This window comes from Mustela lutreola, chromosome 4 (assembly GCF_030435805.1).
Source record: "Mustela lutreola isolate mMusLut2 chromosome 4, mMusLut2.pri, whole genome shotgun sequence".
Classification (NCBI taxonomy): Eukaryota; Metazoa; Chordata; class Mammalia; order Carnivora; family Mustelidae; genus Mustela; species Mustela lutreola.
Window position 1 is genome coordinate 6,129,151 of NC_081293.1, and position 24,289 is coordinate 6,153,439.

At 44.1% G+C, this 24,289-nt stretch overlaps 2 protein-coding genes across 3 annotated transcripts in view; one reads left to right on the forward strand and one right to left on the reverse strand.

Annotated features, from left to right (window-relative positions):
- FANK1 (fibronectin type III and ankyrin repeat domains 1) overlaps positions 1–16,406 on the reverse strand; it is a 105,660-nt gene extending 89,254 nt beyond the window's left edge. The window contains exon 1 of the mRNA XM_059172865.1: positions 16,302–16,406. Coding sequence (XP_059028848.1) covers positions 16,302–16,314 — 13 coding nt within the window. The 5' untranslated portion in view covers positions 16,315–16,406. The remainder of the gene's footprint in view (positions 1–16,301) is intronic.
- DHX32 (DEAH-box helicase 32 (putative)) overlaps positions 11,286–24,289 on the forward strand; it is a 55,621-nt gene continuing 42,617 nt past the window's right edge. The window contains exon 1 of one of the 2 annotated variants that reach the window (XM_059172863.1): positions 11,286–11,422. The gene's annotated coding sequence lies outside the window, so the exon portion shown is untranslated. Of the gene's footprint in view, positions 11,423–16,480; positions 16,808–24,289 lie in introns of those variants that run through there. The other variant, XM_059172862.1, reaches the window with a different exon arrangement.

The following is a 24,289-nucleotide window of genomic DNA, read 5'->3' on the forward strand; positions in this document are numbered from 1 at the left end:
TGTCCCCACACTGTAATGGGTATGTAGGAAGTTTCAAAATAGGAGCTCTAATGGTAATTTAAGTGTTGGTAGCATTATCACATTTTTGTAAATTGGTTCACTTTTATCTAGAAGGAATTCAAAGTAAACAGAGGCCCTTTGGAATTAGTGGTGGCAAGGACGCTTACCAGAGGCATGGCTTTGGCAGAAACAGCTGGAACAAACCATCCTGACTCTGGCTAACCAGCCTGACTCACTACTCCTGTGTCATCAAGATACTATCCCGCTGCTGATTAGCGAGGAGGGAAACGTGTCAAGTGCCAGGCCTTGGACAAATACACCCTCCTTTTGGCAGACGGCTAAAGGGCTCAAGTTTAGCAGAATGAGAGACCGTCAAAATGCAGACACACGGTCAGAAAAGGATGGAGACCCATGAGTCTATCTTCAAAGTTATTTGTTGGATGCTTGTTAATTATCACCAATTCTGAACAGCAAGAAGACAGAAGTCACATATTTTTCTTAAAAGCCTTCATCATCTTATACCCTTGTCAGTAACCAAAGAATTTTTATAACTGGGATCATTGGCAATAGATATGTTTTGTATTTCCAGGTCTTATTAAACTGAAGCTTTGTGGTTTCTTAGAAGGTTTGAAAACTCTGAATGTGTACACTGTTTGGCTTGGAAACTGAACACTACGTATTAAGTTTTAGCTAACAGCTAAGTGATTAAAAAGGTTAGAACTTTTACCAAATAATTTTTTTTAATTAGATTCCAAACCCACCAGGCTACATTACAAACAAAAGAAACGAATTTTTAAAAACTAGAAGTCTCCAATGTGTCCAGGAAAGTGGTAACTTTTTCTTTTCCCTGAAGTTTTAAGCTCTCAAAAAAGATGTTGGCAATGCTAAGAAAGAAGAAAACACAAGGAATGGAGGTGTAACCACTCTGAAGGTAAGAGAAGGAAGGTGGTGGAAGGTTCTACATATGTTTCATTCTTCGCTGGAAAGGCACAAGGTTACAGTTTGTGGTGCAGCTGTTAGTCCTTAAATAGGACACAAGCAAGTTTTTGCTCCTGAGCACATAATCAGTAAGGACTGGCTACCTCCAGGAGCCTGGATTGTGTTGCCCTTAATGGAAAAGCTCTGCAGTAGCTGTCTGGGGCAACAGGGGCAAGGCAAGGCCACGTGTTCTTTGGCCACGTGTTTTCTTTTTTTTTTTTTTTTTTTTTTTTAAATATTTTATTTATTTATTTGAGAGAGAGACAGTGAGAGAGAGCATGAGCGAGGAGAAGGTCAGAGAGAGAAGCAGACTCCCCATGGAGCTGGGAGCCTGATGCGGGACTCGATCCCAGGACTCCAGGATCATGACCTGAGCCGAAGGCAGTCGTCCAACCAACTGAGCCACCCAGGCGTCCCAGGCCACGTGTTTTCTTGATCCCACCTTAGATCCATCAAACATTAGGGGGGAAAAAAGGCAGGACAAGCATGCCAGGCAACCATTCCTTAACCCTTATCAATGATTACAATTAGGATGTTTTTATCCAAAACGAAACATTTTTATAACTAAAATTTGATGGTTATGTACATGGATGAAATGGATCCTACATAAGATTTCTTACCCACTCTTAAGAAGAATGGATGCCTTTGGGGTGCCTGGGTGGCTCAGTGGGTTAGGCCGCTGCCTTCGGCTCAGGTCATGATCTCAGGGTCCTGGGATCGAGTCCCGCATCGGGCTCTCTGCTCAGCAGGGAGCCTGCTTCCTTCTCTCTCTCTCTGCCTGCCTCTCAGTGTACTTGTGATTTCTCTCTGCCAAATAAATAAATAAATAATCTTTAAAAAAAAAAAAAGAAGAAGAAGAATGGATGCCTTTGGATATGTATCCCTTTACCACTTTATGGGGAGAACTCACTCTCTAGAAAGTAGTAGAAGGGAGGCAGGCAAACAATGTGGAATAAATAGAAACAAGGACTTAGTCCCAACTCTGAAGGAGATTCTAAAATGGTGTGCAGATAAGGAATAACAATTAGCTCACTCAAAAGATTACTGTTTAGCAATTACTATTTAGCAATTGAAAAACCCTAAAACCCTAAAAACCCTAAAACCCTACAAATCCAAAGTTTGGTTACCCACTCTTTGGAGAGGCTGGGGAAGTTGTTCTCACAAATATTACCATTGGAAGTGAGGATTAACCAAACCCAACACTGCCTTCGGCCCATGCCACATCTAGGAATTTATTCTGCAAAAATACTTGCACAAAATGCAGAATGTCCAAAATACAAGATAATTTAATACAACTTTATCATTGTTTGTGATAATAGCCATACCAGTTCCCTATGGTTGTCGTAACCAGTTCCCATGAACACAGCCGCTTGAAACAACACAAATTCATTATCTTACAGTTCTGGAGGTCCAAAGTTCACAGTAAGTCTTGCCGAGCTGAAATCAAAGTCTTGTTCTTTCTGGAGGTTCTAGGGGAAAGGACATTTCCGGGACTTTCCCAGCTTCTAAAGTCTTCCCACATTCTTGGATTCCAACCTTCCTAACACTCCAAATTCTGCTCATAGCCCCCTCCAGACTGATGTTCTTGCCTCCCTTTTTAAAAAGGATTCATGATTGATTACACAGAGGCCACCTGGATCATACAGCATCATCATCATCGCGACCCTTAACTTAATCACAGCTGCAAAGCTCCCTTTGCCCTAGGAGGCGACACACTCACAGGTTCAGGAGATTAGGAATATCAGACATCTTCTACTCACCCTCCCTCAGTAGTAAGAGACTGAAAACAAACGGCCTATCAGTTGTGGACGGGTTAAATAAACAATAGCAAACCTACCATGGGATATTACGCAGGTGTTTAAAATAGGAGAAAACTCATGTAGTAAAAAGAAAGCAAAATATAAGGTTAGGTGAGAAAAGCAAAATACAGAACAGAGACAGGAATGTAGTACATGTAATTGACTTGTATATATAATATTTAAGCTCTCCCGGGAATGATCTATCAGGAGCAAAGAAGGTGGTTGCCTGCAAGGCAGGAACTGAGCAGCAGGATTACAAGAATGAAACTTGTCTGCATATACTCTTTTATAACTTTTTATTTTTGAAATTTGTAACTATATTACTTATCTAAAACCAGAAAATAATAGTCTAGAAAGAGGAGAAAGCAGCACAAAAGGAGTTATAATAGGGGGAGATCCATGCTGATCTTGGGGTCAGAAAGGCCAAGTTTCACAGCAACAAATACAAAATGGTGTCTGATTCCAAGGCTACACAACAAATGATCCCAAGATTTAGTGGCTTAAAATGACAAGTACCCACAATTGTCTCAGCTTTGGGGGTCGGGGATCTGGGAATAGCTTAGCTGGGTGAGTCACAGTCTCTTTAGAGGTTGCAGTCAAGTTGACAGCTGGGGCAGCTGTCATCTCAAGGCTTGGATGAGGCTGGGGAATCCGCCTGCAAGCCTGTACTTGGCCTCCGTTCCTTGCTATGTAGGCCATTCCATAGGATGCTTGAGTGTGTCAATGACCTGATGTCATGGCCACTGACGGGTAATCCAAGAAGGAGAAAAAGAGGGAGCAAGGGAGGAAGGGAACCAGAGAGAGATTGAAGGCCAGCCCCAGGCAGGAGCCCCAGGCTTTCATAATCTAATCTTGGAAGTGATGTGTCACCTCTGCCATATGTCACTGGTCACACAGACCAAGGCAGGGTACAGGTGAGAACACCAGGAGGCAGAGGGTTCATGGGGAGCCATCTTGGAAGCAGGCCACCACAGAGAGTGCGGAGCAGTGGAGGGCAAGGCTCTGGTGAGTAAACATGAGGCAATAAAAACGTGAGTGACTATAGTGGACGTGCAAGGCAAGAAGGAAATAGGCCTAAGTAGAATCATAAGTATATCCCAGGAAGCAGTGAAAACAGAAATATGAAGAGTGGGGTTTGCCTCCATTACCAAGCCTCTGATTGACTATCCCTGCCATGCTCACATCTGTGTTCTAGTCCTAAGCGGAAATGTTCTCTCTCTTCACACTGGAAGATTCTCTCATATGTGTTAGCTTCTCTCTTCTGCTAGGAGGACACGTCTTTGAGGGGCACATCGTTCATGTTCATCGTCCTGCCACCCTCTATCAGTGGAAGGAAGCATGACGCTGTGGCTCTGTAGCACTAGTCCTGACAGCCGTGAGAAACGAGTCTTCTTCTTTCCAGGTTCCCCAACTCTTAACTACACTTCATACCAGAACATTTGTCTCTTCTTTTTCAGTGGCAGCAGTGACATTGTATCAAAATACAGAAGGGACATCAAGTGCCTGCTGGTAAGATGCAACAAAAAAGAAACAGCATCATCTGTGTGATATCACACCCCTTGTAAAAATATCGGACTTCAAACATCAGGAAGCAAACAATCAGACAAATCCAGCATGGAAACTTCTGTAAGACATCTGGCCTGGCCACTTCAGAAATATCCGTGTCACAGGGCGCCTGGGTGGCTCAGTTGTTAAAGCGTCTGCCTTTGACGCTTTATGGTCATGATCCCAGCGTCCTGGGATCAAGCTCCATGTCAGGCTCCGTGCTCAGCGAGGAGTCTGCTTTCCCACTCCCACTCCCCTGCCTGTGTTTTCTCTCTCACTGTGACTCTTTGTCAAATGAACAAATAAAATCTTTTAAAAAGAAAAAGAAATAGCAGTGCCATGAAAGAAAAAAAATAGAGACTATCCACATTAAAGGAGACTGAAGGACTATGACCTCTCGATGCCACATGTAATCCTGAAGAGGGTCCCAAGCTTTTAAAACAAAAGAAAAAACCATAAAGGACATCATTAAGACAACTGGGAAAAAACGGCTAGGGACTACGTATTAGGTAATATTACTAGACCAATGTTAACTGTTGGGGTGTATTAGTAGTACGTGGTTACAGAAGAAAATGTCCTGGTTCTTAGAGGAGAAAGATGCTGAAGTATTTGGGACCATGGTGTCATTGTGCGTCACTTTCAAAGGGTTCAGCAAATAAATGTGCTTGTGTACATTTGTGAGTGTGTGAGTGTGTGGGCAGGAGAGAGAAAGGCAGAAAACAAGAGTGGCAAAGTGTGAACAGTCACATCTGTGTGAAGGGCATGGAGGCATTCACTGTATGACTTTGAGCTACTCTACAGCTCTGAAAAATTTCCAAAGAGAAAGTACGTGTGTCTATGTTTATGCTTCCGTTCTACATATGCACATGTACATATGTGCAACAGAGAGCATAAACTTAAGACAAGTCGCATCTTTATGTAACTATAGTGCCCAAGGGGACTCTGTCCAATCTTGAACAGAACTCTTATTCTTTTTCTTTTCATTTTATGTATTTGTCAGAAAGAGACAGCGAGAGAGCACGAGCACAAGCAGGGGGAGCAGCGAGCAGAGGGAGAAGCAGGCTCCCCCACTGAGCAGGGGGGGACATGATCCCAGGATCCTAGGATCATGACTTGAGCTGAAGGCAGACATAATGAACTGAGGCCCCCATGTGCCCCAGAACTGCTATTGTTTTAAAGATCTAGGGGCGCCTGTGTGGCTCAGCCGTTAAGCAACTGCCTCAGGCTCAGGTCATGATGCCAGGGTCCTCGTATCCGACTCCCTGCTCAGCAGGCGGCCTCTTTCTCCCTCTCCCATTCCCCATGCTTGTGCTCCCTTTTGCTCTCTGTCAAATAAATTAATTAATTAAAATAAAAAGATCTGCAAAGCCCTCCTCACAGTTCACAGGGGGACAAACTAACCCTGAAACATTGTCATTCCAAGGAGCGGAGCCACAGAAGGCCGCTGTAGGTCTCTGCATGTCTTACCCCACCAGAGCCGGTGACGGACAGTCTTCTGGAAGGAGAGAGCAACCAAGTGCTCAAAGTGCAACGTTCTTCTGAGTCACGCGGTCCCTGAACTCAGACACTCTCAACTGCATTCCTGAAGTAAACTGGGAAGTTTTGTCCTGAATCTTGTCATATTTAGGCTTCAACGGTGAAAGAGGCAGAGGTGGCTTGTGACGCGGGCCACAGAGCGCTGCTCAGAGAGCCCTGGGACGTACAGGACGTTTCCCAGGCCGCAGGCTGTGAGTCCCCCAGATTCCTGTATCAGCCGCTTTCTCAGAACTCACAGAACACTGAGCCACAGTATTCTCCCTCTGCCCACCACAAGTGAGACTTCTGTAGCTACTTCATGTCTCTTAGAGCTCACCGTGCTGGCTAAATTGTTCCTGTTACTCTGTATAAAAGATTTCTTAAAGAGGCGCCTGGGTGGCTCCGCAGATTAAGGGTCTGACTCTGGATTGTGGCTCAGCGAGGCCAAGGTCCTGAGATCAGCAGGCTCAGTGCTCGGCAGGAATCTGCTTAACATTCTCTCTCTCCCCTTCCCTTTCCCCTCCCCCGTCCCTAACCCCCTACTCCTGCACCTGTGTGTGCACTCCATAAATAAATAAAAATTAAAAGTGATCTTGAAAAGGGAGACTGCTTCTCCCTCTCCCTCTGCCACCTTCCCAGCTTGTGGGTGCGCACTCTCGCTCGCTCGCTCTCTTCCTCTCTCTGTAAATGATTCAGGTGTTGGAATGATCAGACATGAACTTTGGAATGTTGGGTGTTGGAATGATCAGACTTGAACATAATACTGCCAGAAATCCTGGCAGTATTATGAGGTCCAGGCTTTGAAGTAACTAATGGTCATCTGTCTCCTGATCTGGGCGCTAGTTACGGGTGTGTTTACTTTGAGACAACTCATCAACCTGTATACTTAATACTGTGTACTTTCTTTGGCATATGTCATACTTTAATACAACTTCACACACACACACACACACACACACACACACACACACACACACACACCTTGTGGAATACAGTTAAATCTGAGCTTAGAAGGCAATTCAGAGTCTTACATGCACATGTTTGCAAAAGTAGGCTGAAAAACAATGATGTTAGTATCCATCTCAAAGACTTTTTTTTAAAGATTTTGTTATTTAATGTTTATAAAAAATAAAAAAATTTTTAAAAATTGTTTAAAAAAAAAAGATTTTGTTTATTTATTCAACAGACAAAGATCACAAGTGAGCAAAGAGGCAGGCAGAGAGAGAGGAGGAAACAGGCTCCCTGCTCAGCAGAGAGCCCGATGCAGGGCTCGATCCTAGGACCCTTAGATCATGACCTGAGCCAAAGGCAGAGGCTTAACCCACTGAGCCACCCAGGTGTCCCTCAAAGACTTTTTTAAAGATTTTCTTTATTTGAGAGAGAAAAGGAGCGCGCATGAGCCATGGCAGAGAGAGAGGGACAAGCAGATGCCCCACAGAACAGGTAGCCTGACCTGGGGCTCTGTCCCAGGACCCTAGGATCATGACCCAAGCAGAAGGCAGATGTTCAACCAACAGCCACCCAGGTATCCCTCTCAAAGACTTAAAAAAAAAAAAAAAACTTACGAGATGGAAACAATGAAGATAAAAGCAGAAATCAATGAAATAGACAACAAATGCATAATGGAGAAAATACAAAAATCTAAAAGCTGGTTCTTTGAGTGGTACCATTGACAAGTGCTATAGTGTCTAGTCAGCAACAGTTCTCACCTCCTGCTATTCCCACCTTGCAGAGCCCTCTCTCAGGCTCTCTCGTCCTGAATAGGGCTGGCCTGTGTAATTAAGGCAAATGACAGTGTGACATCCAAAGCCAGATTATAAAAGACAATGCAGCTTCCACCTTCCTTTCTCTGAGCTCATTCACTCTGGGTAAAACCTACCACCAAGCTGTGAGGACACTCAAGCAACCCTTCAGAGAAATTAATGTGCTCCGTTACTGAGCTCTCCCACTAATATCCAGTACCAACTTGCCACCACTTGCGTACGCCATCTTGAAATCAGATCCTCCAGCCTCGGTCAAGCCGCTAGGAGGCCGAAGCTCTGGCCAGCATGAGGACTACAACCCAAAACAGAAGCTCTCAGCTACAGTATTCCTGAAATCTTGACCTGCAGAAACTATATGAAGCCACATACTTGTTTTCTATTGCTGCATAACAAATGACCACAAATGAACATTTTAGGAAAACACATACTATATCACCCACAACGGTTTTGCTTTTTCTAATTAAACACTAATTGATACAAATATTAATACAGAATCAGAGCAAAAGAACAGAAACTTTAGGATGAGTTTTCTGAATTGATACTGAGTTATCTGGAATTGATTCTCCAGTCTGATTGAAAGCATTACTGACCCCCATCGGTAAAGGGGACACTGCTAGTCCATTGCTTACAGTGGCAAAAACTTACTTAAAACATAAACTAGATCCCAATCACCAAACACTACACAAGGCAAGGAAAACCACCCGCTGCTGTCTTAGAACTCTTTAGTAAATGTGAGTAGTTGTAGGGGCGCCTGCATGGCTCAGTTGGTTGGGGCTCTGCCTTTGGCTAGGGTCATGATCTCAGGGTCCTGGGATTGAGACCCACATCTGGCTCTCTGCTCAACAGAGAGCCTGCTTCCCCCTTTCTCTTTGCCTGCCCCTCTGCCTACTTGTGATCTCTGTCTGTCAAATAAATAAATGAAATATTTTTTTTTTTAAAGTGAGTAGTATAATAGAGTTAGTTGTTTTCTTCCAAGTGCTCTAGAGAGCTTCAGGAAAGAAAACAACGAGGAGCTCCTGGCTTCGCACTCCCACCCCGAGCTTTACTGAGATACATTGACACAGAACATTGTATAGATTTAAGGTGTCCAACCTGACGATTTGATACACTTATGTATTAGAAAATAATTACAATAGGTTGGTTAACACCTCTATGAGCTCACATAATTAATTTTTATGCATATGGTAAGAACATTTAAGATCTATTCTGTTAGTGACTTTCAAATACAGAATTGCTAACTTTAGTCACCATGTACATTAGATTCCCAGAACTCACTCATCTTGTAACTCAAAATTTGTACTCTCTGGTGTTTCCCCATTTCCCTCAATTCCCAGTCCCTGGCAGCTGCCTGGCATTCCACTTACTGTTTCTCTAAGTTCCACTTGTTCGGTTGGCACATATAAGAGAGATCATAACCATTCAGTGTTTGTCTTTCTCTCTTTGGCTTATTTCGCTTTGCATGATGTCCTACGCATGCATCCATATTGCCACAAAGGGAAGATTTCCTTCTTTCTTGTGGCTTTCCACTGTGTATCTATATAAGTATATTATAGATAGATAGATAGATAGATAGATATCTACACATAGATATATCTATCTCTCTTGGCTATTGTGAAAAATGCTGCAATGTGGGAGTGCAGATATCTCTTCAAGATCCTGATTTCATTTCCTTCAGACATATCCCCCGAAGTGAGATTGGTGGATCACATGGTAGTTTTATTTTTCAGTTTTTGGAGCCCCTCCACACTGGTTTCTATAGCAGCTGTGCTAATGTTTGCATTCCCGCTGACAGTGCACCAGGATTCTCCCTCCACGTGCTTGCCAATGCCTGTTATCTCTTCTCTTTTTGGTTATAACCATTCTAACAGGTCTGACGTGTTAGCTCACTGTAGTTTTGGTCTACATGTCTCTGATGATTAGTGATATTGAGCATCTTTTTGTGTACATTTTGGCCACTCGTACATAGCTTTCCCCAGCTATCTGGAATAGAACGTTCCTGTGAAAACTATCACAAACAGAACTGGTGTTTTTCCACAAAAATTAGCAAATTAATGGCAGCAGTTGCCATTAATTTACATGGAAAACTTCTTTTTTTTTTTTTTTTAGCATTCTCGGGCCCAAAAAATAACCTCTCTTAGGCTTTTCGGGTACCCAAGGACACACCTTGCTAACAGATGCCCCAAATAAATCAAGATGAGGCACCGACGCTCACAGACTGCTCAGGGCTCTGGCGGCAGGATGTGGCGACGCGCAGTGTGGTTCCCAGATTGGGCACTGGGCGGCGCCACTCTCCCTGCATGGGGTGCGCGGCCGCTGTAAGGGCTCGCGGCAAAACCACTGAGAACGCTATTTTTTTTTTTTTTTTAAGGGTTTATTTTATTCATTTGAGACAGAGAGAGAGAATGAGAGGCTGCGGGGGCAGGAGCAGAGGGCCGAGCAGATTCCCCGCTGAGCACTGAGCCCGACGCAGGGCGTGATTTCAAGACCCTGAGATCGTGACTTGAGCCGAAACCAAGAGTTAGAGCCACCGGGGGTTCCCCAATTCTATTTTTGATTAGAAAAAAACAGGTACTAATATAGGTCTGTCATAAAAGCCAAGTGGGGGTAAATGTAAACTTTTGAAAAGTAAGGTCTGTCAGTGGCTTTTTGGGGAAATGTCTGTTCAGGTCCTCTGCCTAATTTTTAATTAGATGGTGACGATGGTGATGATAATGGTGATTGTTACTTTTATTATTGCTGTTGAGTAGTATGTGTTCCTTGCGTAGTTTGGATATTAACCCCTTATCAGATAGATGATTTGTAAATATTTTCTCTCATCTGTAGTTTGCCTTTTTATTTTGTTGTTTCTTTCAGCGTACAGAAGCTTTTTAGTTTGATGTAGACCCACTTGTTGGTTTTGCTTTTGTTACTTGTGTTTTTAGCGTCACATCTGAGAAACCTTGGCCAAGACAAATGTCAAGGAGCTTTCACCCTGTTTTTCTAACAGGGGTTTTAAACTTTCAGATCTTATGTTTAAACTCTTAATCCAATTCAAGTTAACTTTTAATGGGAGAGTGGAATGGATGAATACATACTGATTACAGCTTGTTAGAATAATAAACGTACTAATTAAACGCAGACAGTAACTCTGATGTGGGCTGGAGGATGGTAAAAAGGCAAAGTTTCTAAGAGACGGTGATGTCCAAAAATTTGGACAGACAGGCAGACAGGCGGGGAGTGCGCTCTGGACGGACCCATGGAGGCAGAGAGTCTGAGGAAGAGAGGACACTCCCGAGAAGACGAGGCTAGAGAAGGGTCCCTGACAGCCTGGAAGGAGGAAGCACACAGCAGAAGGAACTGGCACCTGGGGTCTTAGAGAAAGGAATGCCTCCTCCCTTCCTTCTGCCTCGCAGGGGAAAAATGCCCCCAGACCACAGACTGGAGAACCCCACGGATAAGCATCTCTGGCCCTGGCTTGCCAGCCAGCCCTGTGAGCACAGAAATGCAAGAACATTTCTTGCGTTGTGAGTTGTTTACTTGTTGAGGCGTTCACACCACCTTCTGACCTTACTGAGTCATTCAGGCATTCTTGGATGCTGCTGGTGTGCCCAAACCCTTCCTTCCGTCTGATTGGCTAGCTCAGCTCCCGGGGTGGTTGGGCAGGTCCTCCCAGGGAAGCATGTCTTAACAGTGCTTCCTTTTCCCGTCCAGAGGTAAAATCCAAGTTACCAGGAATGGACTTGGTCTAGGAATAACGCTGAGGTGAATGTGAGCTTCTGGTGAGACACAGCTGCAATCGTCCAGGCGTTTTGCCCCTTTCTGGGGCTGGCGGAGCATCCGGAGGTCAGGAGCGCAATGAATTTTCGTATTTTGATGGGGAGTTGAAACTATCTATTTAAACGATGTTGCTTTGAAATTTTTTTTAAAGTTTTGAACTTGACTTATATAAGCATTTATTTCTTAATGATAATATTTCAATTATAATTATTAGAATTAATATTCTTTAGGGGCTAAGACTACTTGAGAAAAAAACTGCAGATATTTTTAAAACATTCCTGGGCTTACATAATTACTCTTAAATTCCTACCGGTCTATCGGGTTACTAAAGCTGAGTATTCCACGGTAGTGCAAAGATTTTGTTGGAGCTATGATCTAGTGAGCCTTTGGTCTCAAAAATAAGATTACTTGCCTACTCATTTTTTAAAAAAAGATTTTATTTATTTATCAGAGGGAGAGAGAGAGAGAGCAAGAGGGAGAGAGATCACAAGTAGGGGGGAGGAGTAGAGGGAGAAGCAAGCTCCCCACTGTGCAGGGAGCCATGCAGGACATGATCCCAGGACCACGGGATCATGACCTGAGCCAAAGGCAGATGCTTAACAACTGAGCCACCCAGGTGCCCCTCCTTAATTGTTTTGGATAAAATGGATAAAACATCTCATTAAGCCTACTAAAAAGCAATGCCGTGTTTGTAATCTAGCTAACAGGTGTAAGCACCTGAGTTCAATGAACTTGACCTGAAGCACACTCCACAAGAGGCACTTGAGATTTCACCAGTACGCAGCCCTTCCTGTTGTAGGACAAAATGGCTTCTGATTTTAAGGATGCCCCATTCTCAAAGAAATAACATGAGATGAGGCAGTACCATCCATTCAGTCAATGATTGTTTGGGGCTTACGTCTCTCCCATCGGTCAGGCTCTAGGGCCAAAAGGGCAGACAGGCCCTTTTCTACAACACTACCATCTGGTGGCGAAAATAGATTTTTTTTTAATTAACAAAGGAAGTGCGAATTGTCATCACTGCTAAGAGAAAAATGCAAAGATCTGAATGACGTGAGGAAGGAGGGCACAACCTACTTTAGAGTCTAAGTGTAGGACTCAATGGCGGGGAACCTTTAAACTAAGACCAGAGGGTATTGAGTCAGATCTGCCCGAACAGGAGGGAAAAAGCTGGCGCAAAGACTCACTGTCCTTAAAGGAGTTTAATATACTTAAGGGACTAAAAGACCCATACACTTGGGGTGTCTGGGTGGCTCCATCAGTTAAGTGTCTGCCTTTAGCTCAGGTCATGATCCCAGGGTCCTGGAATGGAGCCCCATGTCAGGCTCTCCGTTCAGCGGGAAGTCTCCCTCTCCCTCTGCTTGTGCTCTGTCAGTCTGTCTCAAATAAATAAATAAATCTTAAGGAAAAAAAAAAAAAAAAGACCATCATTTGAAGCGTAATTATCTAAGATCACACACCTGGTAAGTTTGAAGAGGCAACTAGACCATTATGAGAACTCGAAGGGCCTTTGGCAGAGGAGGAACATGATGTAATATGTTATTGTGAAAAGGTCACTCTGGCTTCCAGGTGGAAAACAGATGTGGCAGGGGACACGAACTGCAGAAATCAGTAGAGCCTCCAACCATGGCTTAAACAAGATGGTGGCTTGGAGTCCCAGTGATGACAGTATTTGGAGGGTGGAATACACAGGCGTGCTGGTGGGTGGGGTAAGACAAGCGGGAGGGAGTGGAGGAGAGGAGGGAAGGATGACTCTGATTTCCAGCTGGAATAACCGGGGAGATGGTAGAATCCTAACGAAGATGGGAAAACCAGTAGAAAAACAGGTTTGGAGAAAGGCTTCAGTCCTTTAAGCGAATGCCTCACTCTCTGAGTCATTGGAATAACTTGGATCCCCATTTGGTATTCCTTTCTAAGCTGTGCGGGGCCGGGGGGGTGGCGCAGCCAATGGCTGCCTGGTCTAAACTAGACCTAGATTTTTTATAGAGAGAATAAGCAGCAATAGAGTTCTAAGTGGGAGCTGGGGCTTACTTTGGTGTTGCATTTGATTCATAGTTTTTACACCCAGATTGTGTGTTTGCTTAGGGTGATTTGGTGAGCTAGGGAAAGATCATGAGAGAGAGGGTAATGGCCCCCAAAGTTACCCCTTGGCATTGTCATTCACTAAGAAATTATGGAAGAGACAGAACTGTTGAACTTAAATATTTTCTAAAAACAAAAACCAAACAATTTTTTGATGTATATTTTCCATGTTGTTTTGTATGTTATCTTTCCAATAGTATAGTTAGTTTAGAAAGAAAATAATTAAAGCCAAAACCACTCTGAACAGCCCAAGGTTGTGAACTTACTTAATTTGCCCTTTCCCTGGGGAGTCATTTCTTGGCTCATTGATTTATTATTATTCTGTAAAATAGTGGTAGCCCTGTTCTCTGCCTATAGCCAGAGTATGAGCCTGCTGTGAGGTCTGAAGGTTTATGTTTATTGGATTTTAATGACTCCATTTATAAAGGTCATTCCTAAAAGTAATGGAAACCTAAGTGTGTGGAAACAGAATGGATAAGACTGATTCTAGAGGTTCCTTGGTGTTTTCCTTGGGTATATGTCTAATCCTTAAAGCAATTAAGAAGGATTCTTCCTTCCAATCAATTCACTGAGGATATGTTCAACTACAGTTGTAAAATGTTCTTTGAAACCCGTCACTAACAAAAGGTAAACACCAGGCTTACAATGTGTTAGAAAATATTGGTATCACAATATACCATTAATAATATAATGATAACACTAGTTATAGATAATTATAATTCTTGTTAATATCATATCTAGTGTTCGTCAGTATTTTTGAGAGAATGAAATAACGTCGGTTTCAGGTAAAATCTGAATTTTGAAGGTTGGATATGAATTTTGAAGTTAAAAGGGACCTTAAAAATCACTTAATGGTATCCTCTAAATATTTACTAACAGTGAATGATTTAGTAAATATTTATCCAAAATAGTGCTCATTAGACTGTGAAAGAATTTCCGGGGGCATCTGGCTGGCTCAGTTGGTAGACCATGAGACTCTTAATCTTGGGGTTGTGAGCTCAAGCCCCACATTAGACGTAGAGATTTCTTCATAATAAAATCTTTTAAAAAAATTCCTAAGATAACTGGTGATTGTTTGGATCACTTGAGATTAAATTGATAAAAGCATTTAAGACTATGTGGAGTTGTCTCCCAGGCATGAATTAACAAAAATTTTCCACTTCAAAACCCAATGCGATGGGATATAAACATGTAATTCCTATGCATGATACTTTTTTCTTTTCTTTTCTTTTTTTTTTTTTTAAGAGGGAGCAGGGACGGGAGGAGCAGAGGGAGAGAGAAAATCTCAAGCAGACTCCATGCCCAGTGTGGAGCCCATCCTGGGTCTCGATTTCAGAACCCTGAGATGATGACTGAGCCGAAATCAAGGTCATTCTGCAGGCCTCCTCTTACTTCCTCCTGGAAGACTTCTGTCTCCTCCCTCCCAATCTCAGACCTGAGAGAGGTGTGGGTTGTTCTTGGGCAAGTCTCTGCAGGGTTTTCCTGGGATGGCCCAAACTAACACTATCCTATTCATTGTGCCACCCCCATCTCTAGAACAGTGTCTGGAACACAACAGATACTATGAATGGGTGAGTGGATAAAGACAGCGAGCACAGAATTAGTCAAAATCTATACTTAACACATTTAAACAATAACAATCTGAAGGAATAAAGTTGCTGTTTCTGCAAGATATTTCACCTCTTTCTTCCATTAACAGAAAACATACACAGTCTGGCATCAGTTTGACAGGAGACTGTCGTAAGTTATAGTTTCTTTCAACAAATTGGATAAGATGTAGAATACAAAGAGTTATGAGACTGACGCGCTATCCACTGCACTAAGAAGGCTGTAATAATATCGAGTTATAATGCAAACAGCAGGATAGTGTATACATTCAACTCAAGCAACTATAACTCACAACTTGTAAGGTTCTCATCAGCAAATGAGTTAAAAGGAAGGAAAAAAGCCTTTATAAAGCCTTCTTGCCCAAAACTAACGACCCTTTAAAATGCCAGCATTTTCCCCAGAGAATGGATTGGATCTGAGTACTTCCATTTCTCAAATTGTCCAAGAAAAGCCGACTTGGTTTTGAGAGTTAAACTGCATCAGCTTAAGATCTTCTAAGTCTTTACAGACAACACTCTTATCATTTTGAGAACAAAAGGAGCAATAAGACGGTATTGGAAAACTTGGACAGGGCCCTACAGGCCTAGAGAGCTTTGGGAGCCGGGGGACCCAGTTAAGTTAGAGCGCATATTCGCTCTCAACTCCAGATGGCCCACGTTTTGCCAAACAATGTGGGAAACAGGAACATTACAGATCGATCGATCGATCTATATTCATATTTGGAGTGTCTTTGCTCGTACAGCCTCTAGCAATGAACCAAACGCGCCCGGGACAGAGCGGTTTTGTTTTCTGGTTTGTTGTTGTTTTCTGCCTTAAATCACACTGCGGAGTGGGGACTGGACGGGGTCTCGCTCAGACATTCGAGCCCCAGCCTCGTGGCTGGTCCAGCGGCTGACGTCGTGGAAGCGGGGCGGCTCTGGACAATGAATGAGCCAAGCTACAGCGACGACGAGGGTCGGAACAAGCGCACGGATTTGCCCGCGGGTCATTTCAGGAAAGCGCACGGCGGGGGCGCTGGCGCCTCGGGGACACAGTCCCGAGCTCCCGCGTCCCTCCGGCTCCCCGCGGACCCCCTCGGCGCCCGGACCCCGCCGGACGCGCCGGGCAGCTTTGGGCCCGTCTCCCCGCTCCGGGAGAGAGGAGAGCGAGCGGGAGAACCGTGCTTCCGCGTCAGAAGCGTTACAGCCCGCGGACCGCGCGCGGGGCGCCCCCCTGCTCCCGGGAGGTTCCGGCCCGCCCGGCCCGACCCCCTTACTCTGGGGCTCCATGGTCAGCTGCTCCCGGGCCCCCAAGGGCCGAACCCCCGGCGCCGCCGCCGCCCCTCCTGGCGCCGCCGCCGCCCCTCCTAACGCCTCTCGTCCGAGGCAGGCGTCGCTCGGGTTGCCTTGACAACCCGGAGGGCGAGGAGGAGGGGCCAGAAGGACGGCGAGAGGGAGGGACCAAAAGCCGCGAGGAAACGCGGGCGAGCGTGAGGGCCCGCGCGTCGCCGGGGACTGGGAACGAGGGTGGTGGCCGGGTCGTCGGCTGAAGACTCTGTCCCTGAGGCCCGGTCGGGCGGTCGCGGCCTCCCCGGCAGCCCTCGCGCCCCCGGCGGGGGCCTGAGCCCGGGCCTTTGGGGCGGGGGCACGGGCCCCCCTCCGTCGCCGTCCCGAGGCGTCCGTCGGTCCGCCAGTCCGTGCGTCCGGCGAGCTCGGCCTGCCGGGCGGGGAAGGGCGGTCGGGCCCGGGCCTCCCGCCCCGGACTCGGGAGCCGCCGCTGCAGGTAAAGGCCGGCCGGGCCGCGGGAGGGGCGGGTGGGCGGCCGCGGCGCACCTGTTGCGGTCGCCCGGGCTCGGCGCGCCCCCGCCGCCTTGGGGAGCCCCGCTGCCCGCGCGTTGGCCGAGGGCGACCCCGCCCCGACCCCCGAAACGGCCCCAGCAGAGGCCGCCTCCCCGCCACTACCTCCCGGAGTCCGCGTGTCGGCGGCGGGAGCGACCCTTCGCACCCCAGCCCTCCCAGCAGGGCGATCCCTCGGCAGCCAGGGCGTCGGCCAGGCCCCGGGAGGGTGGTCGCTCGGGCGGCGTTTATGGGAGGCTCAGAAAGCAAAAGAAAGCCTCTTCTGTCGGCAGCAGTGGGCCAAATGCGTCTCCTGAATCCTGAAACCCGGGAGCATTCCGTTGCCCCACATTGCACTGTCATCCCGAGTATCACATTTCAGGCAGTGGGCCTGGGTTGGATCTTTCCGGTTGGAGTGTGTGTGTGTGTGTGTGTGTGTTTCGTTTATTTCCATCCTCCCCGTTTTCGGTTCAGCTGTGGAGTCAGCCCACGTATTTTGTACCAAAACTTTGTAGGGCTGCTAAACTGTAACATTAGCCCATACAATCCCATCATAATAATTGGCTGTTGAAATACGTGCCGGTCATGCTTTAAGGAAGCTTTGAGGATCGCAAGAGATTGAGCCTGGTGGGTTGTAAAAATGCAAACCACCGGGAGAGAGATCTAGCTTAAGAAACACGAGCCTTAAGGAGGAAAGAAACATGGAGGAGAGAGAAGGAAAGGATTGAGGAGGAAAAGAGTAGGCGGGTGGGAAGTGCAGGACAGATTTGGTGCTCATGTCTGGAGATGATGGCCCCTCCATCAGTTAGTTCCTCCCGCTGCTCTAGACAGCACTTGAGGGAAATGATGAGAAGAGCCCTTTTTGGGTCATGTAAGCGATTACTCATTCTTCGCCACTAGAGAGATTTCCACTCCATAGATGACAAGGACACCAAGGAAAATTACTTTCCTCGTATAAAGAGAATCGTTCAGAGGTTAATTGAACCTGAGACGCATATATTCTGTGATGGAAACGGACATTTATTATGTTCCACCGAACTGGGCTTCCCCTCCTGGACTGTAGAGGGCCTTTTCAGATTACTTGTCAAAGCGAGAAGGTTTATGTGTGGATATTGACAAGCAGTGTGATATATACTGAACTCATAATTCATCAGCTAAAATATTGAAGCAACAACAAATTTAGAAAGTAAACACTTCACGGCACCTTAATTACCTGTTCCTGAAACTTAGGGCAGGGGGTACCTTTTTAGACAAACAGCATCTAAGATCAACAGCACTTCTGTAGAACAGTGTTTTCAGACTCGAGTTTTCCGTACCTTTAGCAAAATTGTGAGTTGGTCTTTTCATCCAAGAAACATAATGGTGCTCATTAGTGATGCCATAATCAAAGTGACAAGTTAGTGATAAAAACCTGGTCTTTATTAACATGTAAAAGAGATAGGGTTTTATTTTCTCAAACAGTAAAGGATTCAGCATTTGTATTTAAAAAAGAACAAGGGAACAATGTTGTCTCTCTCCAGTCTCCACGCTGAAGTTAAAAGGACTCAAGAATTTGGTTGTTGCATGCAGATTTTAAGGTTGAAAAGTGGAGGTATATGTTGGTATTTTAAACTTAGCAGTGTAGAAGAATGGTTTTATCAGTAGCAATAAACTTGACATTGAGGAAGTCTGGCATTGAAATATTTCAGGTAATAGGTAACTGGCAACTGTGGAAAGCAATATTGGATTTTCGGGGATAGTGTGTTTATGGAAGAAATGACTGGTTGAGGGGTGGAAGTGGGGGAAGGTACTAACATGTTTAAGGACAACATTCAGTTTCTCTTCTCCCTCAAGCAGCTGGTACCGTGTATTTGTGCTTGTCTGTTGACGGAGAAGAGTGTTCGAGAAAGTGCTTGAGATAAAGGGATATGCTTTCTTACTGGAGGAGCTATCCTGAGGACAGAATGTTGCTCATGGGGTAGGGGTTGAGATGAATGTCAAAGGTATTGGTTGCTCCTTTGGGGGATTTCCCACCATGTGTTTTCTTTTTATTTTCATTGGCATATTTAGGCGGTTACGGGTGGTTGGTAAAAATGATAAAGTCCGGATTTTTAAAAAGGTCTCTAAGTTCATCAGACTGGGTAGAATTATTACATTATTTACTTTGCTGGTGCTTAACTAGAGTAGTAAACCGAACCACTCTGACCAGGGAATAAGGTAGCAGTGAAGGAACAGACCTAGCCTTTCTTTTTCTTACTTAAGTCTCTTAGCCACATCAGGTTTCAAAATAAAAATAATTGCAGTAGAAAGTTAATATTATTTAATGCGAGTAGGATGATTTAAAAAGAAAGAAAGAAAGAAAGAGAAACAAATGACTGTGTGTTTCCTAGACTTACTATCCTAAGTCAGAGGAAGTTTTTGTTTCTGTTACTGGATTTTTGTTTGCTTTTTGTTTTGCTGGAGTGAGGGTACTTTTTTCTCTCTTTTTCACCAGTACTTTCTGAAACTTACAAGGAGTTCAGTCAAGGTAGAAAACGAATGTCCATTTTTGCCTTGTTTCTTGTGTGGCCTCCAGATCTGTAATGGTCTGCATTCAAATTGTTGGACTCCAGGAATGCTCTTTCAACATTGTACTCATTCTTAGTATAATTGGGCTGCAGGACCATGTTGCTGCCCCCGCATCTGCAAAGTCTTCCAGGATTTGGTCAATGCCCACAAAATGCACTGCTCTCTCCTACTGGGGATACTACCCAGTTTGGCACCTAGCCCCAACTCTACTCTCCTGTAGTTTTCTGCCATTTTATGTGCATGGGTCTGTGCCTCTAATTAGATTAACTATTTTAGGAACTAAGTCCAGTACTCCTTTTAGCTCATGGTGGGTTTTCAGTATCTACCTGATAATTTAAGTAGAATAATAACACAAGACAAGCTTTTAGTCAGGGGTGATCACATTAATTTCTAGCTATGCCACTTTGGAAAGTCAGGAGCTATTATTTCCTCATTGGAAACTGGTAATAACAAGATCTGCAGGGATTGTCTAACAGTCAAGTTGTGAAAATCAAAATCCATGACATGTGATTTATAGATAGGAGTGAAAATACCTTGCATATTGTAGAGAACTTCTTAAATGGAGGTGCTAGTTACTGCAGGCATACAGCAAACTTACTGAGCATCCATAATATGCCAGGTACTTCTCGGGGGTTGCTCTCCACAAGGGAATAGGAGATGACCAGATGGATTATGTGTGAGGTCTTCCCAGGCAAAGGCACAGGGGCACGAGAGAACAACTCTGAGTAGGAGTCCACTGTGGCAGGAGCAGAGGCCACTTAATAGAAGAGCATAGAAGGAAGTGAAGCTGGGAGGCAGATATGCATTAAATCAGAAAGGACCAAAGGAGTGAGATTTGTATCTTGAAGGTAATGAGAAGGATTTGGGTCAGTGACGTGATCGGTTCTCCATTTGAAAGGGATCGCTGGCAGCCTGTGAATGACGGACTGGTGGAGAGCCAAAACTAGAGGCAGAAAAACCAAATCCGAGATTTTGTAGTAATTCCATCAAGAAATGATAAAATAAGTGTGGTGGTTGGGAGGGTGGGGAACAGGGTGGAGGGGGCCCTCAGAGGATCCAAGCAGCAGGTGTTGGTGCTGTAGAGGGTGAAGAAGAGGGAGAAGCCAGGGATGGTGTCCAGGTGATGGGGAAAGTGTTCTGTTCTCAAAATCCAGAACACGAGAAAAGGAAAGAAGTCTTGTTCTTCTTAGGGAGTGTGAGAAATGCATCCGTGATGAGTTCAGTTCGTTTGAAGTGCCTGTCATCTAAGTTGGGATTTCACTTAAGTAGGAGTTGGGACATGTGGGGTAGGAACTAAAGAAAGAAGTCTGAGATGAAGGGGGAAGTTTAGATGAAGCATTCGGAAACTGAGGCGAAATGTGAGTGAATAAATCTCTCCAGGGAGATTGAGTGGAATGAGAAGAGCGTCCGGGTTCGGACCCCGGGGGCGCAGTTACTGGGCATGAGGAGGTGGGTGTGGTGGGAGAACCCAAGGAGACTGAGGAGGAGTGGCCAAAGAAAGCTCAAAATCTGGAAAGATTAATAAAGTGGATTCCCTGCTCTTGAGGGTTCATGCATTGGCGTTCCTGAAATTATATTTTCTTCCACTTGCTGTGGAATGTACAACTTAGTTTATCAATCTGTTTCTGTGTTATTAAAGTGACTGCAAAATGACTACCCATTACTTTCTTAACAAGAAAGAAAATTTCCTGATATCTGTGGTTTCCCACCACCCCCATTTGGAACAATAATTCAAGTAAAATGTAGCTTTGGGGTTTATGACGATACCTGAAACAAATGCTGTCTTTACAAAAAGGTGGGCAAAAGTTCACTTTGTAAATGTTGGAGGTAAAATAACTATATTATTTTTCTAGGAAGACTTGCAATAATCTCTTTAGAGTTAAGTTTTTGCTGGATCTTAACTGTTGCTTAAATTATCTAAATGGAGCACGTAAATAAGCCAAGTTAATATTTTAGCAAATTGTATTAACTTTGCTTTTACTCAAATACTAGTTTTTAGAATATTCTCTGGTAAAACCAAACAAAACAATATTGAAAGGCACTGAATGACATTCTAATAAAAAGCTTGATTTACAAATATATATGTGGGCAGTGATAGGTTATTATGATATGTAAGTATTGATTGAGTTTGGGTGATCTTCCCGTATATAAGTCTACAGAAATGTCAATTACCAGTGGAATGTAGAATTCTTAAATTAATTATTCATGATTGGTTATTCCAGCCATATTTGGTATGAACAGATAATTATTGAGTTAAAAGTGAATCATTTTTAAAATTTGAGTGTCTTTAAAAAGCCACCTGATGTAATTTGATTAAAATCAAAACAAGTCTACTGGTTAGAAGTCTGGACATAAGAGTCTTTTAAAATGAATTCTGAACTTTTATCTTGTTCAAGAAAGATTTTAAGTAGATCTTGGAAGATGTACTTTGGGGAGCTCTCAGCCCATTTAAAGCAGACTACAGGCTAACCATCCCAAAGTCCTAGTAATGATAAGCCCATTGTTTAAGTTAGAGTATCACATGCCTGGGAGATAAAGTTTACATATTAAATATTTGACTGTAAGGCCACGTGGGTGATTACAACCATGTTTTTCAGAAAATCTCAAATGTCTTTCTTTTCATAAGAGAGCTGCTCTGTTCTGTTTAATGGTATTTCTTCCAGACCACCCCTGCCTGACCTCTCCTATAACCTCAGGTATTCCTTCAGCCCACAGTGTCTCACCGTGAGCCCGGGTTCGTTGATGCAGCCGGGAAGCGGTGTGGCACAGTGTGGTTAGGCATACGCTGTACACTTAACTGGGGTTAGGCTGAGATCAGGCTGCTTGACTTCAAGCACCTGCTCTCCCACAGACGAGCTATTAGAAGCTGGATGAATTAACTAAACCTCCAAAGGCTTAAATTTCCTCACTTGAAAAATGGAAATAATAAAGTAAACCCTCATGGGGTCTTTAAGAGTTTAAATGAAATAATCCATACGAAGCATTTAAAGCCGTAGAGCATCTGGCACCCAGGAAGCCCACTCTATAAAGGCTAATTGGCGGAATTACCATCATTACCATTATTGTTACCAGTTCAACTTTAGTAGCAGTAAGAACCATGCTTCTCGAATTGCGATCTGCAGACCAGTTCCAGTCCACACACTGTTACTGGTTGGCAGTGAGATAAGGAGCTTGTGCCAGGATGTAGACTGTGGCTCTAATCATACTGTTAAACTGAGCTGACATTTTTAATAGCAAGACTTCTTCAATGAAGGAAGCAATGAGTTGATTTACATTCGGTGCAAGCTCTTTATGTTGCCACAAAAAAGCATTTTGAATGGAATTGGCATGGAATGTTGGACCAGTGATCCTGTTCTCTAAAAAATAATAGCCCTTTATCCTGAAGACCATTATTATTCACTTGTAATGCCTCATTAACCTCTGTTCTAAACATTATAATTATGGGTTACAGGGATATTGTTTATTAGTTGAGAAAATATTTATTGGTCACATGGTCTGTGAAAAACCCTGTATCTCACTTTGTAGAAGTTGTAAAGATGGCTCAGAAATGTATCTTGACTTTAGGAAGCGTGTGGTGAACGTAGAGCGAGAGGACAAAGTGAAAATCTGAATAAATGTGTTGAGTGCATGTAGCAAGTGTTTGCATTAGTCCCACAGTTTGGTTCCAAAAACTCCACGTAGACAGATGTCTCCTTTTTCTAAGCTGCTCCCATAAATGGCCAGAATTAATATTTTTTATTTTTCAGGACTTACACTGTCATAGTAGAGATCAGAGTTCACTTTATCGAGGGTAGCGTTTCTCCTGGGAGATTGGAAAATCTGTGACACGGGAATAACTGAGTTTGGGGATACAGATGACAAAAGTACAACTTTTTAATATTAGTATTTACAGAAGACTCATCCTTGGAGTTTCTTTTTTCTTTTTTAGATTACTAATTCTGTTTGAACCTGTGTATAAATATTTAATATTAAATAATTTACTGCCATGCAGAATATGAGGAGACATTAAATAGATACTAAAATATTTGTGAAGTTTCAATACAAATTACCACTGATTCTTCAAGAAAAAAATTATTTGGTGAAACAATGTCAACCCAGTTTTGGGTGTCATATAAAAAGAATTTTTTTTTTTTTTTTAAGGCAAGATTGTGTGTGCGTGTGTGTGTGTGTGTGTGTGTGTTCCCTTTTCTCCCAGAACCCTTTCCCTAAAGAGTGGAGGTAAAAAGGGTGGGGCTGCGAATCCGATCCCAGAACAGACTGTTTTCACAGACCTATCAGAAAATGATTGAAAACACTCAAGTCAAGAAATGTTGTTTAGTTTTCATAAGTCTTAAGAATTTTTGTACATGAAAATGATTTTTTGCCCAGCTCGGTGAGCCGGCTCCGGCCCCCACTACGCTTCATCCTGCCGTTGGCCTTGAAGTGTTACCAGCTCTCCTCAAACTTGTCTCACTAAGGACTTAAAGCACATTATAAGTTCTAGTATTAAAAAATCCCATAACATATCAAATCTAATAGGAGAATTGTAAAAAGAAGCGAAAAAGTAAAAAAAAATAAGAATTTTGGTCAGAAAATGACCGGGCACGTTAGACCCATGGCATTTACAATAAAACACGGTCTCTTTTGCATACCGTCTTTGGTGAGCTGGCCCTGTCCACTCTGCGAGTTCGTCTGTACCAGAACCTTTCACGTACCAGCCACCTCTTCCTTCTTCTAGTTAGTTGACCATGAGACTAAGTCCGCGTGTCATAGACGGTCTCTGTCCCACAACACCCCCCTCCCAAGTTTGGCCTCGCTGGACAGTACGCTCTGGGAAGACAGGACCCAGACCTGGCTGCTCGCTCTGTGGCACTGGCCCGTTCGCAGGGTAGCTACTTAGTGG